General features: G+C 38.4%; 1 protein-coding gene across 6 annotated transcripts in view; it reads left to right on the forward strand.

The window, feature by feature from the left end:
* TMEM39A (transmembrane protein 39A) overlaps window positions 1–25,419 on the forward strand; it is a 33,848-nt gene that overhangs the window by 6,209 nt on the left and 2,220 nt on the right. For 2 of the 6 annotated variants that reach the window (XR_013527610.1, XR_013527611.1), the window contains exons 3-9: window positions 2,043–2,265; window positions 8,366–8,449; window positions 12,337–12,491; window positions 20,981–21,329; window positions 22,106–22,293; window positions 23,141–23,321; window positions 24,177–24,297. Coding sequence is in view for 3 of the 6 variants with exons in the window: in XM_002758782.6 (XP_002758828.1) it covers window positions 2,043–2,265; window positions 8,366–8,449; window positions 12,337–12,491; window positions 20,981–21,329; window positions 22,106–22,293; window positions 24,177–24,297 (1,120 nt within the window). In the remaining 3 variants the exon portion in view is untranslated. Of the gene's footprint in view, window positions 1–2,042; window positions 2,266–8,365; window positions 8,450–12,336; window positions 12,492–20,980; window positions 21,330–22,105; window positions 22,294–23,140; window positions 23,322–24,176; window positions 24,972–25,419 lie in introns of all 6 variants that reach the window. The other 4 variants (XM_002758782.6, XM_008982398.3, XR_013527609.1 and 1 more) reach the window with 3 other exon arrangements.

Consider the following 25,419-nt stretch of genomic DNA (forward strand, 5'->3'; position numbering starts at 1 on the left):
TATTGTGTGGAATGGTGCCTCCTGGAGGCACATTACAGTGCTGTGACCCACCTCAAAGACTTTATGATTGAGCAGGTATGTCTGAGACCTACTGGTGGTTCACAATCTATTACTTGGTAGGCTTGCTCTCTTGGAGTATGCTCTGAGAGTGCAAAGAAGAAACTTATAATTTTTTCCATACCCTCTTCCCCCAGTTCCTGTTCTTTCCTCTGGGTCTTCTGAGTTCCTGCCATGGTATTAACCATTCGGAATGAGCAGAGTTCATATTCCTATGAGTCACTTAAAGTACTGTACTACATATCAATTTCTATATTTGGAAATTTTAGAGTAGAATGGTAACACTAATATTGTTCCTTCTCTCAAATCTTCTTTGGAAGTATCTAAGCCAAGCTTCTTTTCTTTGGACTGTAAAAAATAGTAGACCCTTAGATCTCTAAGTATTCCGAGGAATATAAACAAAGGACACTTTTCTCCTATTTCCATCTTATACCTTTAGCTAGCCTTCTGATCTATGAAAGAGCATTGAAGAAAGAACAATAAGAAGATAGGGATTAAAATGTATCTTTTTTGTGTGTTTTAAGAGATCTTTCTCTCTCTCTTTTTCGTGACTGTATTGGTCTACTGCCTTCTCAACCTAACGGTACATATTTGCAGTGAACTAAGAAAAGTATAGTCTCATTTCTTAAGACTGTAGTCTGGTAGGCAAGACAATGTAGATGTATGTAAAATATTATGAAACAGTATGAAAAATGCAGTAATAAAGGCATAGTTAGGTATTATGGTAGCACAGAGGAGAGATGAATCAGTTTTGATTGAGAATAAACTTCACAGAGAATGTGTTTGAGTAGCTTAAAAATCTTGAAGAGTGAGTAAAAAAATATCTTGAAGGATTTTGTCACTGTGTATACATGTGAAGTTAAGGTGATTATGGAAGGTGATTATTACATGTAAAGGGAATAACATATGCAAAAGAATAGCATGTATGTTCCAGAAAGCAAATAGCATGAGTATCATACAGGGTGCATGTGAAGGAGTGATAAGAGGTGAAGCTAGTCTGTTAAGCTGAGGGGGTCTCAAAGCGCTACTAAAAATTTTTGGCTATTACCCACTGGTAGTAGAGAGCAGTTAAAGGGTTTTAGGTAAGAATAAGACTATCAAGAGTTTTACCTTAGAAAGATCCCTGAAGACAGGTTGGAGGGTTTAGTGAAAGTGGAATTGAGTATAGGAGGATGACTGCAGTAGTTTGGGTGAAAATAGTGAATGCTTGAACTAAGGCAAATGAGTTTAAAGACAAAGGTACAGTTTGGACAAAGTTTTATAAGGTGGAGTCTAGGAGATTTAGAGAGTGACTGGATATGGAGAGGCAGAAGAAAAGTTTTTTTGGGGGGACAGAGCCTTGCTCTGTCACCCAGGGTGGAGTGCAGTGGCATGATCTCGGCTCACTGTAGCCTTTGCCTCCCAGGTTCAAGTGTTTCTCCTGCCTCAGCCTCACAAGTGGCTGGGATTACAAGTGTCTACCACTACGCCCAGCTAATTTTTGTATTTTTAGTAGAGACGAGGTTTTGCCATGTTGGCCAGGCTATTCTTGAACTCCTGACCTCAGGTGATCCACCCACCTTGGCCTCCCAAAATGCTGGGAATTACAGGTGTGAGTCACCGTGCCCGGCCAAGAAAAGTTTTAATATGACTCCTAATTTTCTGATACGGGCAGCTAACTGGGTGGGCCATGAATTAAGGTCAGAACTATGAGAGGGAAGAACACAGAGGTGTCCAGTAGGGAGTTGAATAGTGGGTCTATAATTTAGCAGTGAGCTCTGCAGAGAGAAATTATAGTCTTCATCATGTAGGAAATAATGGAAGCCGTAGCTATATCTTAGATCACTGGCAGGAGGTGTAGAGGGAGAAAAGAAGAGGATCTTAGGATGGAGTCTTGAGGGGACTTCTCCAGTTAAAGGGTAGATGAAGGAGACAGCAGGAGCCTTTTATGTTTTGTGGCAGTGGAGGTTATCACCATTTGAGTTAACCGTAGTTTTCTCTTTCAGGAATGGTAGTGCTATTGGCCTTCCAGTCCCGCCTATCACAGCCTTAATCACCCCAGGTCCTGTTCGTCATTGCCAAATTCCTGACTTGCCCGTGGATGGGAGCCTGCTCTTTGAATTCCTTTTTTTCATCTACCTATTGGTTGCTCTTTTCATTCAATATATCAACATTTATAAAACAGTGTGGTGGTATCCTTACAATCATCCTGCTTCTTGTACGTCACTGGTAAGTCTTGTTCAGCCTTTAAGTTCTTCATGTTATTTAACCAAGAAACTATCTGGAAAGCCTTTCTGTAGGAATTATTTTTCTTAGTAATTTTTCATTTAATAAAATGTTTTTCTGCTAGACCACAGATTACTTTCAGAAATAAAATTTCATGATAAGATTGTTAAAATATAAGTACTACCAGAGGAAGTCAAAGTATAAATGAAAATGCAGAAAACATTTAAATAATTCATTATAATAACATCAAGAAAGGTTTTGATATTTAGCTTTCTCTATACCATTTTAAATTTGTAAGTATAAGGTGTCAGTGTGATTACATTCTAACAACTCTACCCTTTTAATGGCTGAATTAGGATAATGGTAGCATCTATTACAAATAAACTCTGAAGCAGTTGTCCTGGTTGCCAAGAATTTGTCCATTTGGTCAGTGAGGGTACCCAGGCTGATGGAGATTCTACTGTCTTCCAACATGTGACCTCCAAGGTGGCTGTGACCAATCTCTGTCAGCTAGAAGGGGAAAGAGCTTAGGGAAATATAAAGGAGAGTTTCTGATGGGCCAGGCTTACATCATTTCCACATATGCCCACTCCTAACTATAAGAGAAGCTAAATATAGTCCTTTAGCTGGGTACATCATGAACCTAAATAAAATTGGGTTCTGTCACCCAAATGAAATTGAGATGCAAAATTGGCTGTCTTTGCTGAAGTACATAAAAATATATTGTACTTTGCTTCTCTTCTCTTTCCAGCTACTAAAAGTATCATGATAGTCTTGATGCAAAGAAGGTTCACCATAGATGGGTATATAAAAAAATATTGGTAAGGCCCAGTCATGGTGGTTTATGCCTATAATCCCAGCACTTTGGGAGGCCAAGGCAGGAGGATTGCTTGAGCCTAGGAATTTGAGCCAGCCTAGGCATCATAGTGAGACCTTGTCTCTACAAAAAATAAAATTAGCTGGGCATGGTAGTGCACACCTGTAATCCTAGGTTCTTGAGAAGTTGAAGTGGGAGGATTACCTGAGCCTGGGAGATTGAGACTGTAGTGAGCAAAGACTGTGGCCACTGTACTCCAGCTTGGGTGACAGAATGAGACCCTGTCTCAAAAAATAAAATAAAATAAAAATGTAAGTATATGTATTGTTAAAGCTAGTCAGATTACTTGACAGATAGATTATTGGCAGTGGCATATTTGGTTGGGTAATAGAGATATGCTCTAGCTGAAAGAAGACTGTTGTCCTAAGTTGGTTATATATGTATTGGGGACTAATAAAAGATTAGAAAGCCTCCCTAGCTTGGTGAACATAGAAAGGAAATGTGGGCTAAAATCCTTAAGATAGTGTGGAAAGAGAATGAAAACTTTTGTCTTAAATATTTGTATCATTTAGTTGTTCCTGGAATTAACTATTAAAAATTTTCTTGCATATTGACTTTCTGTCTACTTAATGTCAGTGATAAGAATATTAATTTCTGTATTGAAAAATTGCAATGATTTACTGCCAAATTTAATTTTTTTTTATAGTCTTTTTTTTCTTAACTGAATTATGAGCTTATTGAATGTAGTAACTGTACTTCATTCATCCTTTTTGGCCATGGTGTTTTGAAAAGAAGTTGGATTAGATGTTCTTTAAGGCCTTTTCCAGTTATATAGCTCTATAAATAAATACTATCTTAACAGTATAAATAGCAAACACATATTAAAATATTTAGTAGATTCTTTACAAGTATTATCTCATTTACTCTTTATAAAAGTGGGTAGGTACCATTATATGACTCCCATTTTATAAATGAGGAAGGTAAGACCTATCAACTGGTTCAAAAATCGCATAGTGGCTAAGTGCGTGCCCAAGTCCAGACCAATCTACTGTGCTTTATTTCCTGTTTTTATCCTGTATTTATTCTGTGAGTGCTTCTTGGATAGTTCATTATAAAATTTCTACTTGGTTTGACATTCCCCTGGAAACTTCTCATTTGTTGAATTTTCAAGATCATTGAAGAGTTCTTTGCTCAGTGTAGCATGTCTGACTACAGTTCTCTAGAAAGTCACCTACAAATATTGCCTTGAAACAGAGGGAGCCAGTATTCTTGTCATAATCAGGAACCTGCTGCTATAGCTGCTGACTCCAGAATTAATGCTTCCTTTGCTTTGATCCATACCACCAAAAATGGATGGCTTTTGCTACCTTTCCCCCTAACTTCACTCACTTCTAATTCAAGTTTTATGTGATGCCTATAGTTGACAGAACCTAGATCATATCTAGAATCTTAGTTGCAAGACAGTCTGGAAATGTCATTTTTAGCTTTCCAGCCTCTAGTAGAGGAATGCACACTTAATGGAGGTTGTAGAGTAAGTTGGCTTGCTTATCTGATGCACATGATCTTTGCTAACGCAAAGCTTAAAATTGAGTTGTAAAGGCAACAGTAATGTGAAAATTTAGAAGAGTTTAGCCTGTGAATCTGAAAGGAGCCTGTATCAGTGAGTTGTTCAAAGATAGAATGGACTGCCAGAGACCAAGTTTTTTCCCATCACTGAAGGTATTGAAGTGTGGAAGGTGGTTACCTGACCAGGAGGCTCTAGCAAGGACTTGTGTACCAAATATGTGGTCTGTCTTTTAAGTTTTCTTTATTATGAGTGTCTGGGTCAGAAACTCATAATAATTTTGTCAGATTTATATATTAGGTTTCTATTTTTCCATTTCAAAATCTTAATATCAAAAAGAAACTGTGGACACTTGAATATGTGAAGTATCATTCTAGCTGTCAATCAATTAACTGAATGAGTCTTAATCCTAAGAAATGTAAAAGCCAGAAGTAGTAAATTATTCAGAATAGTGAGGAATAGAGGGCTCTCATTAATCAAATGTTCTGGGTTACACAAAGTTAATCATAAGCACATTACCAATTTTTATTGATTTGATTATAACATAATTTGCTTAACAAAAAGATGTATTAGGCACTTAAATATTTGTTGTTTTTTTTTTTTTTTTGAGATGGAGTCTTGCTCTGTCACCAGGCTAGAGTGCTGTGGCGCGATTTTGGCTCACTGCAACCTCCTACTCCCTGGTTCAAATGATTCTCCTGCCTCAGCCTCCCAAGTAGGTGGGATTACAGGCACACACCACCACGCCCAGCTAATTTTTGTATTTTTAGTAGACATGGGGTTTCACCATGTTGGCCAGGATGGTCTCAAACTCCTGACCTTGTGATCCGCCTGCCTCAGCCTCCCAAAGTGCTGGGATTACGGGTGTGAGCCACTGTGACCGGCCAATATTTTAAAAAATGTCTTAGATGGACTGGTGATACATTAATAAGGCCCATATATCAGCAAGGGGTCAAGTGAATCTGCATGCATTATTTTGGAAGAGTAAGGTAAGCAGGGAGAAGTCCCAAAACTAGGAGGGGATAAATACTGTTAGACTCCGTAATAGGGAGAATAGGAAACAATCTAAGGAGTGGCAAGCCACTCTTGACATTCTGGCTGCTCTGTCTCTAAAATGTATACTAAATTTGGCCACTTCATTAATCTCCATTGCTACTCACGCTGTTCAGTCTGTTATAATTTTTCACCTGAATTAAAAGTAAGAGCTTCTTTTTTTTTTTTTTGAGACGGAGTTTCGCTCTTGTTACCCAGGCTGGAGTGCAATGGCATGATCTTGGCTCACTGCAACCTCCGCCTCCTGGGTTCAGGCAATTCTCCTGCCTCAGCCTCCTGAGTAGCTGGGATTACAGGCATGCGCCACATGCCCAGCTAATTTTTTGTATTTTTAGTAGAAACGGGGTTTCACCATGTTGACCAGGATGGTCTCGATCTCTTGATCTCATATCCACCCGCCTCGGCCTCCCAAAGTGCTGGGATTACAGGCTTGAGCCACCGCACCCGGCCCAGTAAGAGCTTCTTAACTGCTCTTGCCCCACTACAATAATTATCTCATTCCAGCTTTCTTGCTGCTTTTTAGACACGCTAGGCATATATCTTCCTGTCTTAGGGCCTTTGTGATTGCTTTTTCTTCTGTCTGGGGTCCTTTGCCCCCAGCTTGTGATGCTAGGTGCCTTTTTGACATTCAGCTCTCAGCCCAAATGTCATCCTCTCAGAGATAGCCTCACTAACCACCAATTTAAATGGGCTCTGCACCTCCTTCTACATCATTATTTGTTACTGTTTTATTTCTTACAAGCAGTTTTAACTATTTAAAATGCTTTTATTTGGAAGCTTGTTTATTGTTATTACTTGCACTGCTTCTCCAAATTTATTGAAGATGAGGGTTTAGCTGCCATAACAGGGTGACTAAAACAAAATAGAAACTTTTTTCCCTATTTAATAAAAGTTACGTGAGTGATATAACATCAGTGTGGCAACTCTGTATTATTGCTCTTCCATCACCAGTGTGCTTCTTCCAAACCATGGTCCAAGGCAGTTGCTCCAACTCCAATCATAATATCTAACCAGCAGGAAGGAGAAGGAAAAAAGAAAGGGGTACAGCTCCTCTTAGAAGAGTATGGCTTAGAAGTTGTGCATATTACTTTTTCTTTTTTTTTTTTTTTTGAGATGGAGTTTCACTCTTGTTACCCAGGCTGGAATGCAGTGGTGCGATCTTGGCTCACCGCAACCTCCTCCTCCTGGGTTCAGGCAATTCTCCTGCCTCAGCCTCCTGAGTAGCTGGGATTACAGGCACGCGCCACCATACCCAGCTAATTTTTTGTATTTTTAGTAGAGACGGGGTTTCACCATGTTGACCAGGATGGTCTTGATCTCTTCACCTCGTGATCCATCAAAGTGCTGGGATTACAGGCGTGAGCCACCGTGCCTGGCGCATGTTACTTTTTCACTCATCCTTTGGTTAGAAGTAGTTTTTGCGAGGGAGGCTGGAAAATGAACCTTTAGTTGGCTAGGAGTCAGTGTCTAGTTAAATTTTATGGTGTTGCAGAAGGAATAATAGTAATCTCTACCATTTCCTTTCCCTCTCACACCACAGTAGAAAGTAAGATCCAGGAGAGCAGGAACCTTGGCTGCCATCTTCCACACTGTATCCTTAGTGTGAAGGAGAGTACCTGGCACATTGTGGATGCTAGGTATAGATTTATTAAACTAATTAATTGAGAAATTTAACTTTTCATTCTGGAAGGAATTGTGGAAACCTGCAGACCTTTTGACCATCAAAATGAAAATACCTCCTGATTTTGGTGGTTCCTGGGATATTGTTACTAAAGACTTTTCGTGTACTTATTACCATAGTTATATATACAGCCTTAGAACTAGAAGGAAATGTAGAAAGCATCTAGGTAATGCTATTATTTTATAGAAAAGACCAAACATAGGGCATACTTCTAAATCAAACGAGAGAAATAATAAATAAGTATAATTGATGTACCAACTACTAGAGAGTTTAGTAGATGCCCAATTAGATTAACATAAGCTTGCATAAGAGACCAACAACAGTAACTTCTGAAGACTGTGAATCCCAACTGAGCTATTAAATTTGACACATTACAAATAAGTCATTTTATATAAATTACTTTTGCCATCATTCTGTAGGTTATAACTTGTTAAATCTGCAATCTTTTTGTTTTAATACAGTAATACTTTTGAAAAGGGAGAGGAATATACTCCAGATAGTTTAAAATAGTGTTTAAAAAGTTAAAGCAAGCACTTTGGGAGGCTGAGGCTGGTGGATCACGAGGTCAAGAGATCGAGACCATCCTGGTCAACATGGTGAAACCCCATCTCTACTAAAAATACAAAAAAAAATTAACTGGGCATGGTGGCGCGCACCTGTAGTCCCAGGTACTCGGGAGGCTGAGGCAGGAGAATTGCCTGAACCCAGGAGGCGGAGGTTGTGGTGAGCCAAGATCGTGCCATTGCACTCCAGCCTGGGTAACAAGAGCAAAACTCCGTCTCAAAAAAAAAAAAAAGTTAAAGCAATTTGTCATGAAAGGAGAAGTAGAAGGTATGTAGTCTCTTCAAGATGTCTCATGTTCCCATAGTCTGTAAGAGTATGGTGACCTAAGGAAGATCTTTTGAGTGATAAACCTCTATTCTTGTAGTAGTGCCAGCTGGAGACACATTGTATTTCTTTCTGATGTAGTTATTTGTTTCTGTTACAGAATTTTCATCTCATTGATTATCATCTGGCAGCATTCATCACAGTGATGCTTGCAAGGAGGCTTGTATGGGCTCTCATCTCAGAGGTAACAGTTCATTCACTATATTCTATCACATGTAGCTGGAGTTATTACTAGAATGAGTGCAGGTTGAAAATGTGACATGTGCCAATTTAATAAAACGATAAATTACTTTATTCCTACGTGAGTTCTGCCAGTACTTTAAAAAAAGTTTCCCTGCAATGTATTTAAAATTCAAGTGTCAATAACTGTTAGAAAATTCATTTGTAGGGTCAGAGAGGTTATTTTCAGCTTCTGAGTTTGTCAGTACAATTTAAAAAATTTAAATAGTTTCAGTAAAAATAGGATGAAAATCAGGTAACTATTAATATGAAGAGTTATCTTCAACATATAGTTGCATCTAAAACATTCAGTTCCAGATATTTACTTGATACTGTTTATATATACCATTTGAGAAGTTTGTTGGCAAGAGATCTTTGAGTTTCTTAAAATTTAGAATTTTAAAAAAGCAGTGTCAGAATTTATATAGGATTAATCTGAAGATTAGAATCTAAAGCAGAATGAGAAAGAATTAAAACATTAAATGATCTTTTTAAAATTAAAAGTTATTTACAGAGCTGGCCATCAATATCATTTTTCATATATTTGTAAATCTCAATGAGGGAGGGAAATGTGCTTTCTTAAAATATTGTTATCTTGTGCCCTATAAATGATTACAAAAACAAAAAAATGTTAATTTAGTTGAAGTGGCTAATAATTTTAATCTCGGAATTTATAATTCAGTATGAGTTTTTTTTTTTTTAAACAGTCTTACTCTGTTGCCCAGGCTGGAGTGCAGTGGCATGATCTCGGCTCACTGCAACTTCCATCTCCTGGGTTCAAGCGATTTTTTTTTTTTTTTTGAGATGGAGTTTCACTCTTGTTACCCAGGCTGGAGTGCAATGGCACGATCTCGGCTCACCGCAACCTCCACCTCCTGGGTTCAGGTAATTCTCCTGCCTCACCTCCTGAGTAGCTGGGATTACAGGCACATGCCAGCACGCCTCACTAATTTTTGTATTTTTAGTAGAGATGGGGTTTCATCATGTAGGCCAGGCTGGTCTACAACTCCTGACCTCAGGTGATCCTCCCGCGTCAGCCTCCCAAAGTGCTGGGGTTACAGGCGTGAGCCACTGCACCTGGCCAATTCAGTGTGACATTTTAAATGAATAGTTACTGTAATCACGGGTAATTGAGAGTCAGCTTCTTTTTTCCAAAACATACTTAGAAAGTCTGTGTGTGTAAGCTCTGATTTTCACGAACCTTATTTCTGGAGGCTAATTGGAGATATTAAGTCATGTTCTGAGAACCATTTGAGGTTAACCGAATGAAGTTAACTAGTAGTAGGATTGCTTGTTTTTCACAGTGGGAAAGTCTGTGTATAATCTTTTCCTTCTGAGTTTTTATTTCGAGGATGAAAATAGAAACTCACTTTTTGGTATATTGTGAAAGCATGTTCTTTCTTTAGAGAATCTCAATGGAATTTTATGTTTTCATCTGTTAAAATAAGTAGGAAATGATTTTGTTTGATCCATTTAGTTACTTAGAAATACTACTTGTATATGTCCAATTAGTATACCTACTTAGTGTGTAACCCTTCAAAATTGGAGTTTTTACCTTGTTGCTGCAGAGGTTATAACTTAAATTGCTAAAAGTAGTACAGCAGCTTCTGCATAGCCTTAGCTGGAATAGGCTTGGAATTCTTTTTTTTTTTTTTTTTTGAGGTGGAGTCTCACTTTGTCGCCCAGGTTGGAGCACAGTGGTGCCATCTCAGCTCATGCAACCTCCACTTCCCGGGTTCAAGTGATTCTTCTGCCTCAGCCTCCTGAGTATCTGAGATTATGGGCGCCCATCACCATGTCCAGCTAATTTTTGTATTTTTAGTAGAGACAGGATTTCTATTTGAGAATTATTTGTATAGTTTCATATCCTGTACTTTAAAATTGACGTAGTGTTATGAATATTTTTATGCTCCTTACCTAGCTAACACTTGCTTATCCTTTAGGTTTCAGCTTAAATATCATTTATTAATGCAATCCATCTCTAGAATAGGATCTCCTATTCTAGAGAATAAGAGTAGGCTGCCTACTCTTTCTGTAGCACTCATTACAATTATAAAACTGATTAAGTGTAAGCTTAATGTTTGTTTTTCTTGGTTAGGCAGCTTCATAAACATGGGTTTTGTTTGTCTTGGTTATCACCGTGCCCCTAGGACCTGGTAAAGGGTCTGTCACATATAGCTCAGTAATTAGCACCTTGGGCTCTGGAATGAGGAAAAATTAATGAACAAATCCAAGCTCTGTGCTCTGATGACATTGGGCAGAAGCAGTCTTTTTTATTTCTTTTTCTTTTTTTGAGACGGAGTTTCGCTTTTGTTACCCAAGCTGGAGTGCAATGGCCTGATCTCGGCTCACCGCAACCTCCCACCTCCTGGGTTCAGGCAATTCTCCTGCCTCAGCCTCCTGAGTAGCTGGGATTACAGGCACGTGCCACCATGCCCAACTAATTTTTTGTATTTTTAGTAAAGACGGGGTTTCACCATGTTGGCCAGGATGGTCTCAATCTCTTGACCTCGTGATCCACCCGCCTTGGCCTCCCAAACTGCTGGGATTACAGGTGTGAGCCACCGTGCTCGGCGAGTCCTTTTTATTTCCAACCCTGAACTTTTGAGAAGGAGGTAATGGAATAACTCCAGTAGCTTAAATAACTCTGTTAAGCTTTGATATGTGAGGTACATTGGCATGAGGGTATGTGTCAGGGGATTGAGGTGAAACTGTGCCAGGCTGTGGCTGAGAACAGCTTGAGCCGTCTTCACAGTTTGAGGTTAAGCAGTTCATTATGGCATTTATTTAACTGCTTCTTTGCATTTTAAAGTAACTATATTATGTATATATATATACTATATATATATATAGTATACAGTATATTGCATATATGTTACTCTGTAATATGATCTGTAAACTAAGAAATGGATATATAGGAGGGACCTGAAAAGCTCCTTATCCCGTATCATGTACTGTTGACTCTAGATAATTTTTTTCTCCTTTCTTGGTTCCAGCACTGCTCTCTTGGAGGTTATAGGGATCCTCCATTTTCCCCTACATTTTGCTTATTCTCTTCTCCCTAGTTTATTTAGAGAGAAAATGGCATTGCAGAGTATGTTTTGACACGTGCTTACTATATTAAGTCAGTTTTAAAGATTTGCAATTGATGAAGCATATTTGAATAGCTGTGATAAAAAGAAGTGGAAGTGATTATGCTTATTTCCATGTTTGTAAAAGTTAAAAAAGAAACTTATTTATATAGAGATCTGTTAAAGATCTGATTATTTTTTGAAACTTCATTAATTTATTAAACATTAATTCACTAAGCAGATTAGAGGTGAGGATTCAAAGAAAAATAGAAATATTGTTACTGCTGTTGAGGTCCTTACAGTCTAGTGGGAAGAAAGATAAATTAGTGCCAGGATATGTGTATGTACATAAAAAAATCACTGGTTAAATTCTTAAAATATAGGTTGCTTGACTCAAGATTTTATTCCTTACCTCTGGAGGGGAAAGTTGTTAGGAGTTTACATGTTGAATTAGTAGCCCAGGTGATTCTGAATATGGTCCATTGAACATAATTTGAGAAGCTCCAATGTAAACAAATTAGATGACATAATAAGACCTTAAAAGAGGTCTGTTGATGGCACTATCAGGAAACAGCAAGAAGGAAGCAATTAGCTGTGCCTGGAGAAGTCTGAATTTTCAGTTATTAGGAAGATAAGGTGGGATTGGGTGGTTTTTCTTTTATTTCATTTTTTAAAGACACATTTTAGCTTCCATGCAACCTATTAAGTTCTTATTTGAGTCCCATTGCTTTTGAAGAAGATCATTTGCAAAATGTTTCTTTTGGTGCTTCCAAACTTTCAGGCTACGAAGGCAGGTGCAGCATCAATGATTCACTACATGCTTCTGATATCAGCTCGCTTGGTACTGCTCACTTTGTGTGGATGGGTACTTTGTTGGACTCTAGTCAATCTCTTTCGAAGCCATTCAGTCCTCAATCTCCTTTTTCTTGGCTACCCGTGAGTACTCCAGTTTTACCATATTATTAGTAAATCTTTAGAAGTTGTCGATCATGTAAATGATACTATAAAAGAGTGAAAAATGAAATTCTTCAAATATAAATGAAGCATTTATAAAATTGGAACATCCACAAGTATGGTGAACATACAATTTGCTTTCTGTGAACATATAATTTGCTTTCTAAACCGGAGTACAGTTGGGACAACAGGCATATAAACCAGGACTATTCTGGGAAACCTGGAATGTAGGACTATCTTACCAATGGAGAATATTTTAATTATCTCTCTTCACCAAGTAAAGGCCCCTGTTACTATCTGTATTGGGGCAAATGGTGTTAATTTTAGATGAATGAACTGGTTTGAAAACCAGTCTTACCCTTGGTTGGTCATATTACTTTGATCTTTGGGTTCCTGTAACAGAAGTACAATAAGTAGTTCTTCTTTATCCAGGGTTTTGATTTCTGAAGTTTCAGTTACCTCAAGGTCCAGAAACATTAAATAGAAAATTCCAGAAATATGTGACAAATTATGTTTTAAATTGTGTGCTGTTCTGAGTAGTATGGTGAAATCTCTGGCCATCCCACTTTGTCTTACCAGAGTGTGAATCATCTCTTTGGCCACCATGTCCATGCCATGCATGCTTCCTGCCAATTAGTTGCTTAGTAGCGACTTGGTTATTAGAGGGACTGGCATGGTATCACAGGGCTTGTGTTCAAGTGACCTTTATTTTACTTAATATGGCCCCAAAGTGTAGTTATGCTCACAATTCAGATATGCCAAAGGAAGCACTTTACAGTACTTTAAGTGAAAAGGGAAAGTTCTTGACTTAATAAGGAAAGAAAAAAAAATCATACTGAGGTTGCTAAAATTTACTGTAAGAATGAATCTTCTATGCATGAAGTTGTAAACAGTATATTGTTATGATTGTTTTATTTTGTTATTAATCTCTTATTGTACCTAATTTATAAGTTAAAACTTCATTATATGTATGTATATATAGTATAGGAAAAACCATAGTGTATGTAGGGTTTGATACTATCCACAGTTTTAGGCATCCCCTGGGGGTGTTGGAATGTCTTCCTGCAGGTAAGAGGGTCTACTTTATGCCATATTCAAGTGCTGTAGACATGTATATGTATTATTATGTTTGTAACCAACATTTTATTACAAAAACTTTTAAACATTCAACAAGGTTGAAAGAATTTTACAACTGTCACCCGTGTAACCCTCACTTAGATGATTCTGCCTATTAATGTTTTACTGTAATTGTGTAATATGTATCTATTCATCTATCCATCCCTCTATCCATCGGCCCATCTTACTTTTGATGCATTTCAGTGTTAAATTTCAGACCTCAGTTTGCTTTCCCCTAAATATTTCACCATATGTGTATCATTAACTAGAACTCGATATTTGTTTACAGCTTTTTTTTTGAGATTAAATTCATATAAATAAAATTCCCAAATCTTGTATATATGGAATTTTGTTAAATGTGTACACACCTGTGTAACTTAAACCCCTATCAAGACTTAAGAGTGTTAGGCATACTCCACAAGATTCTTTCATGCCACTTTTCCATCAAACTCCACCACTATCTAGAGACAATTTTTTTTTTTTTTTTTGAGTCAGGGTACAGCTCTGTCACCCAGGCTGGAGTGCAGTGGTGCAGTCTCAGCTCACTGTAGCCTCGACCTCTCAGGCTCAAGCGATTCTCACCTCAGCCTCCAAAGTAGCTGGAACTACAGGTGTACATCACCATGCCTGGCTAATGTTTGTATTTTTTTTTTTTTTTTGGTAGAAACAGGATTTCACCATGTTGTCTAGGCTGAGGAATGTTTTTTTTTTTTGATTCCAGAGTCCTTGTCTTAATCAATACTATATCAGCAGTTCTCAAAATGTAGGTTCTAGAACAGCAGCATCAGTATCACCTTTAAATTTTTTAGAAATAGAAATTCTCAGAATCTACCCCAAACCTACTGAAATAGAAACTGGGAAGTAGGACCTAGCAAGTTGTATTTTAACAAGCCCTTGAGGTGATTCTGATGCATGCTCAAGTTAGAGAATTACTGCTTTGTATTATTTATGGTGCTGAAATGTTAGTGTAAATTTATGTGTGTAATTACAAAGTACAAAATCAAGCCATAATCAGAGATTGTACTAATAAGGATGGCAGGAAGAGTCTATTGGTCATACTATGGTAGGTCTGATTACATTGTTTCAACAGTTATTTAAAGCACTCATCAACCACAACTGAATTCATTAATTTTACCCTTGTTTTCTACAAAATGAATTATCTGTTACAAACATTTTTCATGACTCAGATTTCATATAAGGAATATATTTTACATAAATTGTTTCTATATTTATAAATTAATATTTCAGCTATTTGAATTGAAAACAAATTTTTAGTCATTCTTCTTACTGGTTGAATCAGTTAGAAGATTAACTATATCTGATTTGAAAGGCTAATTATGGATATATTGAAGAATATTTTGGCCAAGTTTAAGAGGATTCCCATCATCAAGTTGGCTAGCAAACTTTTCTGTTTCAATTTAGGTATGTAAAGAAACTTACTTATTCTTAGAGATTCTCAATACCCCATAAAACAATGAAATAATTATGTAATTTTTTTTTTTTTTTTTTTTTGTCAATCAGTTTGAGCTTATGAGGTTGCTCAGGTTAGCCTTGAACTGATGACCTCGCTTTCGCAAGCGCCATGACCTCCAGCGGGAGCCACTTTGGACCCAATTATATAATTTAAATACATTTTAGTTTTAAACATACAGGTATACCTCAGAGATAATGTGAGTTTTGTTCCAGACTGCTGCAATAAAGTGAATATTGCAATAAATCAAGTTATGTCAATTTTTCGATTTCTTAGTGCATGTGAAAGTTATATGTACACTATACTGTAGTCTATTTTATTTTATTTTTGACACAGGGTCTTGCTCTGTTACCCAGGCTGGCGTGCAGTGGCACAATCATGGCTCACTGCAGCCTTCCCCTCCTGGGCTCAAGCAATTCTAGGACACTGGGACTATAGGTGTGTGCCAGCATGCCTGACTAATTTTTAAATTTTTTTTGTAGAGGTCAGGTCTTGTTTTGTTGCCCAGGCTGGTCTTGAACTCCTGGGCTCAAGTGATCCTCTTGCCTTGGTCTTCCAAAGTGCTGGAATTATAGACGTGAGCCATGGCCAGTCTTACTACTATCTATAGTCTATTAAGTGTGCAATAGCAGTATGTCTTTTAAAAGTACATATCTTAATTAAAAAAATGCTTGATTGCTAAAAAATGCTGATAAGCATTTGAGCCTTCAGTGAGTTGTAAACTTATTGCTGGTAGAGAGTCTTGCCTCAGTGTTGATGGCTGCTGACTGATAGGGTGGTGGTTGCTGAAGGTTGGGATAGCTTTGTCACTTTCTTAAAATAACACAACAGCAAAGTTTGCCACATACTTCCTTTCATGAAACATTTCTCTGTAGTATGTGATGTGTTTGATAGATAATGTTTTACCCACAGTGAAACTTCTTTCAACAATGGAGGCAATTGTCTTAAACCTTGCTGCTGCTGTAACAACTAAGTTTATATAATATTCGAAATTCTTTGTTGTCATTTCAGCAGTGTTTACAGCATCTTTACCAGAAGTAGATTTTATCTCAACAAAGACTTCCTTACCCATAAAAAGCAACTCCTCATCTGTTTAAATTTGATCCTGAGGATCACTTGAGCCCAGGAGGCATATGTTGCAGTGAGCCGTGATCATGCCACCATGCCTGGCTAATTTTTGTATTTTTTTTTTTTTTTGGAGAGGTGGGGTTTTTCCCTGTTACCTTGGCTGATGTTGAACTCCTAGGCTCAGGTGATCTAGCCTCCTTGGCTTCCCAAAGTACTGGGATTATGGGCGTGAGCCACTGCACCTGGTCCAGGCTCCACTTCTAATTCTAGTTTTCTTACTTTTTCTACCACATTTGCAGTTACTTTCTCCATTGACGTCTTGAATCCCTCAAAGTCATCCATGAGGGTAGGAACCAACTTCTTCTAGATTTGTTCTTGTTAATATTTTGACCTCCTCTCATAAACCACAAATGTTCTTAATGGCATTTAGCATGGTGAATTCTTTCCAGATGGTTTTCAGTTTACTTTGTCCCCCTCCATTGGAGGAATCTATCTAATGCAGAAATAGCCTTACAAAATGTATTAAGACTTGAAAATCAGAATTACTTTTTGAACCATGGATGCAGAATGGACGCTATGTTAACAGGCATAAAAACAACAATAATCTTCTGATACATCTCCATTGGAGCCTTTGGTGACTAGGTCCATTGTCAGTGAAGAGTAAGTAATTTTTTTTTTTTGAGACCGAGTTTCGATCTGTCACCCAGGCTGGACTGCAGTGGCACAATCTTGGCTCACTGCAACCTCTGCCTCCCAGGTTCAAGTGATTGTCCTTCCTCATACGTACCACCACACCCAGCTAATTTTTTTGTATTTTTAGTAGAGATGGGGTTTCACTATGTTGGCCAGGCTGGTCTCAAACTCCTGACCTTAGGAGCGATCCACCTGCCTTGGTCTCCCAAAGTGCTGGGATTACATGCGTGAGCCACCGAGCCTTGTCTTAAGTAATACTTTTAAGGGAATGTGTTTTTCTGAGCAGTAGGTCTCAATAGTGAGCTTATTCAGTAAATCATGCTGTAAATAGATGTGCCGTCATCCAAATTATGTTATTCTATTTCTAGAGCACTGACAGAGTAGATTTAGCATAATTGTTAAGGGTGGTAGGATTTTTAGAATGGTAAATAAGTAAATTTACTAATTTACTAATACAGCCACTTAAAGTCACCAGCTGTATTAGACCCTAACAAGAGAGTCAGCTTATCCTTTGGAAACTTTGAAGCCAGGCATTGACTTCTCCTCTCTAGGGATGGAAGTCTAGATGGCATCTTCTTCCAATACAGTGTGAGGCTGTTTTGTCACCATTGAAAAGTCTGTTGTTTAGTTTAGCCACCTTCATCAGTGATCTTAGCTAGGTCTTTGGATAACTTGCTGTAGTTATTACATTCACACTTGCTGTTTCACCTTGTGCTTTTATATATTATAGGACAGCTTCTTTCCTTAAACCTCATGAACTAACCGCTGCTACTGTCAGACTTTTCTTCTCTAGCTTTCCCACCTCTCAAGCTTCATAGACTCGAAAAGAGTTTGGGCTTTGCTCTGGATTAGGCTTTGGTTTAGGGCAATGTTGTGGCTGTTTTGATCCGTCAGACCATATCAGCAAACTTTCTCCATATTAGCAGTGAGGCTGTTTGGCTTTCTTACCATTTGTATCTTCACTGGAGTAGCAGTTTTAATTTCCTTCAGGAACTTTTTCTTTGCATTAACAATCTGGCTAGCTACCATAAGAGGCCTAGCTTTCAGCCTGTCTGGGCTTTTGACATGCTTTCTCACTAAGCTTAATGATACCTAGCTTTTGATTTAAAGCGAGAGATGTGTGACTGTCCTTTCACTTGAACACTTGAAGTCCATTTAGGATTATTAGTTGGCCTAATTTCAATATTTTTGTGTTTTAGGGAATAGGGAGGCCTGATGTGAGGAAGAGAGATGGGGGAATGGCTTATTGGTGGAGCAATGAGAATACACATTTATCCATGAAGTTGGCTGTCTCATATGGGTGCAGTGTGTAGTGCCCCAAAGCAATTACAGTAGTAGTATCAAAGATCACAGATCATATAGCAGATGTAATAGTAATGAAAAAGCTTGAAATATTGGGAGAATTACTAAAATATGACAGAGATACAAAGTGAGCATGTTGGAAAACCCCCAGATATGCTTGATGCAGGATGCCACAAACCTTCTATTTATATTAAATACAGTATCTGGGTAGCACAATGAAGTGAAATGCAATAAAATGAGGTCTTCCTATATTTACCTTCTTTACTTTTAAGAAGTTGTATAATCTACCTTTTATCTAAACTTCAATTTAAAAATTAAGTGTGAGAAATTCAAAATACTGGATTATGACAATAGCTACATATTTAATTTCCTGTTTATTCATAGGTTAAAATAAGAAAGAAGCAGTTTTCTGTCTTTTTTCCCCTCAGTTCTCAAATAGCTTCTCATTAGGGTAAATTAGTCTAAAGTCTAACAGTTGTGGTTTCTAAGTATATCTTGAATTGGTCCATTGCTCTCTATAGTTTCTACTATAACATTATAAACCTTCATCTGGTGTTCTGATAATCCATTCTTCTTCTCCATTTCATTTTTATTGTAGCTAGAATGATTTTCACTATGGGAAATTTAATCATGTTACTATGCCTCTTTAAAATCCTTAATGAATTATTTCTCCCCCCCACTTTTTTTTGAGATGGAGTCTCACTCTGTCACCAGGGTAGAATGCAGTGGCACAATCTCCACTCAGTGCACCCTCTGCCTCCTGTGTTCAAGCAATACCCATGCCTCAGCCTCCTGAGTAGCTGGGACTACAGGCATATGCCATCATGCCTGGCTAATTTTTTATATTTTAGTAGAGATGGGGTTTCACCATGTTGGGCCAGGATGGTCTTGATCTCCTGACCTCATGATCTGTCCGCCTTGGCCTCCCAAAGTAATGAATTATTTTCTTTACCTTACAAAGCCCTCCATGGTGTAAGCCTTTGATATTACCTTTCTTGTTTGTTTCTCTCTTTCTTTTTTGTGATGGAGTTTTGCTCTTATTGCCTAAGCTGGAGTAAATGGCACAATCTTGGCTCACCGCAACCTCAGCCTCCTGGGTTCAAGCGATTCTCCTACCTCAGCCTCCCAAGTAGCTGGGATTACAGGAGTGTGTCACTGTGCCCAGCTAATGTTTTGTATTTTTAGTAGAGACAGGGTTTCTCCATGTTGGTCAGGCTGGTCTTGAACTCCTGACCTCAAGTGATCCACCCACCTTGGCCTCCTAAAGTGCTGGGATTACAGGCTTGAGCCACTGCGACTGGCCTCCAGTTTCTTTTATTCTACACTATATCAGTTATCTATTGCCACAATAATGCTGTAACAACCACAAAACCATGGAAGCATACCACAATGTGTATTTATTGTGCATGTGTTGGGGTTAGAAGTCAGGAGGCTTGCCTGACTCAGCTGGGTTCAGCCACATATCTGGGACAGTTGGAATACCATAAGAAATTAGTAGTCTCAAAAATACTCACTTCTTTAACCAAATACTTTTACTTCTGGAAATTCATTGGTACTTCTAGAATTTTTTTTATTAATTAATGAAACATTTATTGCATACTTAAAGTATGTTTCAGCCATTATCTGAGGTACCAAAGTTACAGCAGTGAATTAAGCACCTTGAATCTCTGGTTCATGGAGCTTAAATTGTAGTGAAGGGAAGATTGACTAAGAAAGAAAACAAACAAAACTACCCCAAAGTTAAAAATTGAATAAACATGGTAATATCTGTGGAGAAAAATAAGCAGGAAAGGAGAACTAGGGACGCCTGTGGGAATGGAATGAGTGATATAGTATGGAGGCAGGAGGGTTCCCTACTGAGAAGGGGACATTTGAGGTGAAGGACAAGCCGTACTAAAATGACCAAACACGCACACGTGTGTTAGGAAGATCCCTGTCACGTCGTTATTTATAGTAGTGGAAAATAAGAAACAGCTTAAGTTTCCAACAAGAGAGAAATAGGTAAATTATGGTACATCTATATGAGAATGCTATAGTATTTTAAAAAATTGCTGAAGAAGGCCGGGCATGGTGGCTCAAGCCTATAATCCTAGCACTTTGGGAGGCTGAGGTGGGCAGATCACAAGGTGAGAGTTCAAGACCAGCCTGGCCAACGTGGTGAGACCCCATCTCTACTAAAAATACAAAAAAAAAATTAGCCAGGTGCAGTAGCAGGTACCTGTAATCCCAGCTACTTAGGAGGCTGAGGCAGGAGAATCGCTTGAACGCCAGAAGTGGAGGTTGCCGTGGGCTGAGACAGCACCATTGCACTCCAGCCTAGGTGGTAGAGTGAAACTCTGTCTCAAAAAAAAAAAAAAAATTGCTGACGAAAATTACTTAGACTTGAGAAAATAGTATAGAGGGAAAAAAATATACACACATTCCTGCACACATACAAAGTTAAAACAGCAGGATATAAAACACTTTGTTCTGTATGAGGCCAAACATGAAAGGAAAAAAGCATGTATTATTATATATAAAGTTTACAAACTTTGTATTGAAAATATGTGCATCCAGTTATAAAAATGATTATTGCTAGGTAATATATGTTTTGCCATTGTGAATTTTCTGTAAGTTTTTAATATTCTACAATGAATGTGCACTGCTTTTATGGAAAGAAATTGAAAAGCTTCCCAGATAACGAATTTACCATCAGCAAAGTCCCTCTTGAATTATGTTTACTCTTGTGGGTCCTGACTATAAGTTGTAAGTTATATTGACATAAGTTATAAGGTGTGATTTTAGGTGGTGTCTGGTCTCATTTTCATACTTTGTTTTACAGGTTTGGTGTTTATGTTCCTCTTTGCTGTTTTCATCAAGATAGTAGAGCTCATCTTCTTCTCACAGACTATAACTACGTGGTTCAGCACCAGGCAGTAGAGGAAAGTGCCTCGACAGTGGGAGGCTTGGCCAAATCCAAAGACTTTCTCTCCTTGTTGCTGGAGTCTCTAAAAGAACAGTTTAATAATGCCACACCCATCCCCACCCACAGTTGCCCCTTATCTCCAGACCTCATTCGCAATGAAGTAGAATGTCTGAAAGCAGATTTCAACCACAGAATCAAGGAGGTTCTCTTCAACTCCCTCTTCAGTGCCTACTATGTTGCATTTCTCCCCCTGTGTTTTGTGAAGGTAAGTGGTTACCTTACTTTTATGTGCTCCCTGGATTTGTGTGTGAATTACATAAACTGGGTATTTCTTGTTTAATCCCCCTTTTCTCTGTCTCCCCTTTGGCAGCCTGGATGGTGGAGTTCGGCTGCATCTGGAGTGCACTAATACCGCTCCTGGTTGGCGGATAGGTATTTCCATATATGTGATGCACCCGTGGTGGTTCCCTCTTTTTTTCTTTTCTTTTCTTTTTTTTTTTTAAAGTATTTTTAGTTTCTGGGGAGAATAAAAATGTGCTTATAATCAAATCAGTATGTAGTAGCTTGAGAGGACCAAGGTTTCAGTAAAACTCAGCCTACTGTGGTTGATCTTAACATGGTTATCAGGAGTTTCCTTGAATTTAACATTTATCTAAACTTCAAATTACTTCAGTAGAAAAGAAAAATGGTCTGGATGTCACTTGGCCCCAAAATCTTTTGGGACATTTTAGTGCCCTTTCTTCACCCATTCAGAAGTACTTCTGCAGCTGGAATGGTCCTTCAGAGAACACTCAGTTCTTCTAGAAAGGAGACACTTAAAATATAATTGCCTCTCCCTCCCAGCCCTAACTCATACAGCCAGAAAGTCAGGTTGAAGGATTGTGGAGGACTCTGCTCTTGAACTTTCTGCACGGACAGCAGGACCACCAGAGCATGTGTGACTCAGTGTGGCGTTTGTCTGCAGGGCGTATGTACACGCACCTATCCCTGCCTCTTTTTACCAGTGCATGGATCATTTTTCTTTCTTCTGATCTCTTCCAGAGTACCCAGTACTATGACATGCGCTGGTCATGTGAGCACCTCATTATGGTGTGGATCAATGCTTTTGTCATGCTCACCACGCAACTGTTGCCATCCAAATACTGTGATTTGCTGCATAAATCAGCTGCTCACCTGGGCAAGTGGCAGAAGCTGGAACATGGGTCCTACAGTAATGCTCCACAGCACATGTGAGTAAGCTAGAGGGTAAAACCATGTAACACTTTCTACATGCTGCTGATCATGTTTATTTGCTTTGTATGTCATTCTTGTTCTTGGCCTTGAACATTTAATTTTTAATTTATGTCTTACATGGATGCTTATCATCATGCTAAACTGAACACAAGGGACATTAACTTATTTCCACCACCACCCCCAGCTCCTCCTTAAATGCATTCTACCTTTCAGCTGCCCTTTACAGTGTGTAATTTGTCTCCCAAGCAGTGTACTTGGAGTTCTCTTTCAGCCTTATCCATTTACCCAAATTCAGAAAGTCATGTATTTTATTTCTTTTTAGAAGACTTTAAGATTTGTCTTCTCATCTTCATTGCCACAGCTGAGTAGTTGCTGGCTGCTCATCTCACACCTGAAATTTGCCTCTCTCATTTTTTCTTTCTAATACATGCAGTTTTGTTCTAGTAATTTTCCTTGACTGTACTTTTTTACTATTTTCCCTCTAAACTCTCTGGTGAGTATTTCCCCTGCTGCCCCTGTATTTGAGAACTGTGCCTGATTGTGAGTTCTTTGTAATAATTTTTCTCATTGTGTCTCCTTATCAGTCATTACTCCACATTGCCCCTATGATTGAAAATGGCTAACATTAGGACTGTTTTATTCTGTCACTTCTGAGTCCTTCATCATACTTTTCTTTCAGACCCAAATCATCTTCATCTTCCCCCTTTTATAATTTGAACATTTCACAAATTTCATCTCCTAGAAATTTTTCCCTAGTTAAGTGGGACAGATTGAGGTGACCTTCCCTTTCCCTCTCCCACTGAGAGTTCTCCCTTCAATTATCTGCCTTGATGTCTGATACAGATTAGCACAGGCCTTCAAGCCCAGGAACTGAAAGAGATTGGGCCAGGCTGAAAAGAAACCCGACTGTGGGCAAAGGACAGATTTCAATAAAAATTGAAAATACAAACCACAGTACTAGTACTGTACATCTTCAGGCTACTGATGGCACATGGCCATGAGGTGTATCATCACTTTAATGCTGGTAAGTGTGAGCAAGGCCGGTGGAACATTTTCTGAACTGGGAAAGCTTCAGGGTGCTAGAATTATTATTTTTTTAAATAACATATCTAAACTGCCTCCCAGTTCTTATCCTTGGAAACTAACCTTTCCAAAATCAGGAAGAGATGAATTAACTTAGATTTTTTTTAAAAGCTTAACCTGAAGATCCCTATCCCCACCCAAACTCCATTATGCTGGAAAGAAAAAAGCTGCTGCTTTTGTAATTTCTTTTCCCCTAGAGAAACCTATATAAAAATAAACCAAGAAAGCAGTGAAAAGCCTGTGTGTGTGGTGTGTCTCTATGTTCTACTGTATACCTTCTTACAGCTGTGAGGTATTTGAATTGTGTGATAAGCAAACTGATTTTCTGTAGTTTTTTGGGATGTAATTCTGCAGTAAATGTTATTCTAGTTTGACAATGTGCCAATTTCTCCACTACTCTTACTACCATGTCAGCTTTCCTTTCTTGTTTGTTCCTTCTAGCATTTCTACCAGTAGACTCTGCTCACTTGGGATGGAGATGACAGTCTACCTGCTTACACACTATTTTCTAGCTTACACATTTATGTCTGCTCATTCTTCTTAAGCCTCTTAGGTCCTTTGACATTGAGTTAACTATTTTTTTTGCAACCTCTGTGTACTATATAGCCATGAAATTAAAGTAACAAATCCTTTCCAAAACTACTCCAGTTTGACCATGGAATTAATGTATTTTCAGAATTCAGTCAGATGAAGCCCTGGGTATTTAATTCCTTCCATAAAAACATAGCTGGCCTTACCAGATACTATCTTATCTGTAATTGCCAATATGCTAACATTGCATTTCTTTCTCCCTTAGTTGGTCAGAAAATACAATATGGCCTCAAGGTGTGCTGGTGCGGCACAGCAGATGTTTATATAGAGCCATGGGGCCTTACAACGTGGCAGTGCCTTCAGATGTATCCCATGCCCGCTTTTATGCAAGTACCACTTATTTATTTTCAAACATAAGCTTAGGGGTAAGTGTTAGGAAGCCACTCCATGTGGAAGCACATAGCATAGTGTGTAGCACATACTAGGAAATTATTACCTGGTTATTATTGCTGCTAGCGCAACAGTTGTCCCTGTACTTTGGAAATGTATTCTGAAGGGCAGTTTGAAGGTCATATACAATTATTCTAGTTTCAATAGCTTAGCTGGTTTCTCTAGTTACATTGGTATTTGTTAACTCTAGTATTACTCGAAACAAGTAGGCAATTATCTAAGACTCCTTTTTCATCTTACCATTTTTATTTTGTAAGAGTGTGGTTTAGTGGTATTCTTACGATATATTATATTTGTGTATCCACAGGTGATATTTGTGATATCCACGAGTATTAATAGTGTGGTGGTTTCATTTTTAGGTATTTGCCATATATACATATTATCTCTTTAAAAGGCCTTAGTTTCTTCTTTGGAAGTCAGACAAATGCCATGAAAAGGAAAAAGCTTAAAGGTTAAAAAAGTAAAAAGCAAAACTCAGCTTCTGTTCCATTGAACTCATGCCTTTAGTTATGATCTATTTGGTCTTTCAGCCTTCCAGAAAATTGTCTGTACAAGGCAAAAGTATGTACTTATAAAAGAAATGCCGGCTGACCAATGGGAGTGGGGAAAGGTGGGTGCCTACAGGGGACTCTTTATAGTAAAAATGCCCAAAGTGCAGTGCATTGCTTTTTGAAGGAGGATCATATTCTAAACAAGAATTGGAGATCTTTTTTGGGGAGATGGAGTCTCACTCTGTTGCCTAGGCTGGAGTACAGTGGCACGATCTTGGCTCATTGCAACCTCCACCTCTCAGATTCATGTGATCCTCCTGGTTCAGCTCCCACTAGTAGCTGGGATTACAAGTATGTGCCACCATACCCAGCTAATTTTTGTATTTTTAGTAGAGATGGGATTTTGCCATGTTGGCCAGGCTGGTCTCAAACTTCTGACCTTAGGTGATCCACACATCTCGGCCTCCCACTGTGCTGGGATTACAGGTGTGAGGCATCACCCCCGGCCCAAAAATTGGAGATCTTTTTTAAGATACTTGGATCTCTTTCTTCCTCTGTCCTTCCCAG

The sequence above is a fragment of the Callithrix jacchus genome, chromosome 15 (genome assembly GCF_049354715.1).
Source record: "Callithrix jacchus isolate 240 chromosome 15, calJac240_pri, whole genome shotgun sequence".
Lineage (NCBI taxonomy): Eukaryota > Metazoa > Chordata > Mammalia > Primates > Cebidae > Callithrix > Callithrix jacchus.